This window comes from Vigna angularis, chromosome 5, assembly GCF_016808095.1.
Source record: "Vigna angularis cultivar LongXiaoDou No.4 chromosome 5, ASM1680809v1, whole genome shotgun sequence".
In the NCBI taxonomy this organism is placed as follows: domain Eukaryota; kingdom Viridiplantae; phylum Streptophyta; class Magnoliopsida; order Fabales; family Fabaceae; genus Vigna; species Vigna angularis.
The window spans coordinates 8736885-8739271 of NC_068974.1; the positions used below are offsets into that span (position 1 = coordinate 8736885).

Here is a 2387-nt window from a genome sequence, read left to right on the forward strand (position 1 = left end):
AAATATTGTATTATTATAATTAATTATTAACTAGCTCTATATAAAATTTGAGTGGTGAAAATATTATCACTCTCTTCGTTACTTGTTAAAAAAGGTTTTTAACCAATGGCAGCCGAAATCTTCTGTAGTTCTAAACCAAACTTTGTAAATCAGTTGCTACCTAAAGCTTTGAAGTACAATGTGATTCATGTTTCGTCCATGTGGTTTTGGTTCAAACACCGTTGCGTACTTTATCACTCATTCAATGAATGTATCAACCAACCTCCATTTGTCTAGCAGAAAAGCATGACCAAAACTGCTGGTTTCCCTTTCTACTTTTGGGAATCAATATCACAAACCATAACCATTTAAATATAAATTATCCCCTACCACATTATTTACACTGTTACCCATTAGGATCCTCTAGTTCCGTAACCCGAACCTGATTTGCTGATCCGTGAACCCCAACCCAAACGTTTCGTTGGAACCGGACAAATTTCGGGCATTCGGGTTCTGCTGAAAATATCCCGCTCCGTCAGCCCGTTGGGTTCTCACACAGCTTTGAACTTCCTCCTCCGTGGGTGCCCCTGACATGAACTCCACGTGGCCGAATGGCGGCACAGAAGGGACAAATAAGTCATTGAAATCATAATTCACCATCTCTTGGGTTCTGCAACCTGACCCGAATTCGGAAATTGAATCAAGATCCGGTGGGGTGACCCAATCAGAAAAAAATCCGGATCTTATGTTTTGAAACCCGAATTTCTCGTCCTGTTGTTGCATTGTTTTGAGCGAGTTCACACCCGGAAAATTGAAGCACTTATCATCGATCTCCAAAAACGATTCGACCATGTCTTCCACGTGGGAAGATGAAGAAGGTGATGACCCATTGCTGCATTCTTTGCCCCAAAGGTTGGTCTCAACCTTTTGCGAACTCGAGTTCTTTTTGTATATACGACACAAAACCCAATCATCAAGCTGCACCACAATAGCAACAGACAAATTTGAATTAATTATGAAACAAACCATACCACAACTAATAGATAAAGGTTTTAGATTACTAAAATCCGATCGAAAAACAAAAAGTCGTGAGGTTTTTTACATCATCTATAAGATACCCAACGAATTACTCTTTATGTAATTTGAGAAAAACGATACTTCTGGTTAGGACTCATGAATACAAGTTTCAAACCACCCAAAATCTTTCGAAATAAAACAATGATCACAATTTAAGATTTTGGTGTGCGCTGGAACATAGGAGAAAGGAATGCGATTGTGTTAGTACCTTGGTGGTTCCGAGGTTGTTTTTGCGCGAAGAGTCAAGAACACGATACTCGTGCATGATCCAATTGGTTTTGGAGCCTTTGGGAGCTTTTCCAACGTAGAAAACAAGTGCTTTTTTTATGCCAACTTTTCTCCCTTCGGTGGTGATAATCTTATCAGTTCCCGTGGCTTTCCAATATCCAGAACCCGCAACTCTGTTTGGCCGTGAACCATTCGGATACTTCCTATCCCTCGGACTAAAGAAATACCATTCTTTTTCTCCAAACACAGCCTTAGCTACACGCCGGAAACCATATTCAATTAGAAAACAATTAACAAACCTCATTTTTATGCAACAAATAGTTATTGACCATACATATTCAATTTATATATAATTCATATCCAAATTGAAACTAGTTTTATTACCTTTCAATTTTACTTCAAAAACATGACCAGAGACTTCAAACTAAACTACTTTTAGAATTATTCAATTTTCATTCCACACGATAATTCAAACCTCAACCCAAATACGTATTAGAGAAGATCATTATTACCTGGAAGAACCCATGGATCAAACTTGTACAAATCAACTTCAGCAATGATTGGAAGAGAAAAATGGTGCCCAGCAACCTTTCGACAAAGGTATTGAACCAGAAGCTCTTCATCAGTGGGGTAAAACCTAAACCCAGGAGGCAAACTCAACTGTGCCAGAGGGTCTCTCTCTTGAACTCCCATTTTGCTCAATTTCAAGATCCAATGGTGAAGTGAATGACAATATTAGACAAAACAGAGTTCTTACTTTTTTTTCAAGCTGTGTTTTTTCTTTCATTCTTTTCAAGGAATAGGTGGCTGTTATTTATACAGGGACATTGAGGTCGAGACACATGCACGGAATCTTTGTCGAGTTCGGTTTGGGCCTCTGGGACTGCGCCACGTCGCCCTCCCGGATGACGCCACGTCGCACTTTCAAAGATCATTATGCGGACGACCTTATCTACTTCTCGTACGGTCGCGGCTATGTGGGTGATTCGGTTCATTGTATACTACTGTTCACAAAAGAAACCTTGGAATATTCGTACCATGATGAACTCAAAATAATCACAACATCAATAAAGTTTTTAGACTTTAATTATAAGTAATGGTTT

At 39.1% G+C, this 2387-nt stretch overlaps 1 protein-coding gene across 1 annotated transcript; it reads right to left on the reverse strand.

Annotated features, from left to right (window-relative positions):
• Positions 1 to 245: 245 nt before the first annotated feature.
• Positions 246 to 2075, reverse strand: LOC108340556 (NAC domain-containing protein 72). The gene is made up of 3 exons (XM_017578019.2): positions 1797 to 2075; positions 1265 to 1539; positions 246 to 957 (listed from the first exon to the last, which is right to left on the reverse strand). The coding sequence occupies exons 1-3, from the start codon at positions 1975 to 1977 to the stop codon at positions 403 to 405; spliced, it is 1011 nt and encodes a 336-aa protein (XP_017433508.1). The 5' UTR covers positions 1978 to 2075; the 3' UTR covers positions 246 to 402.
• Positions 2076 to 2387: the final 312 nt, after the last annotated feature.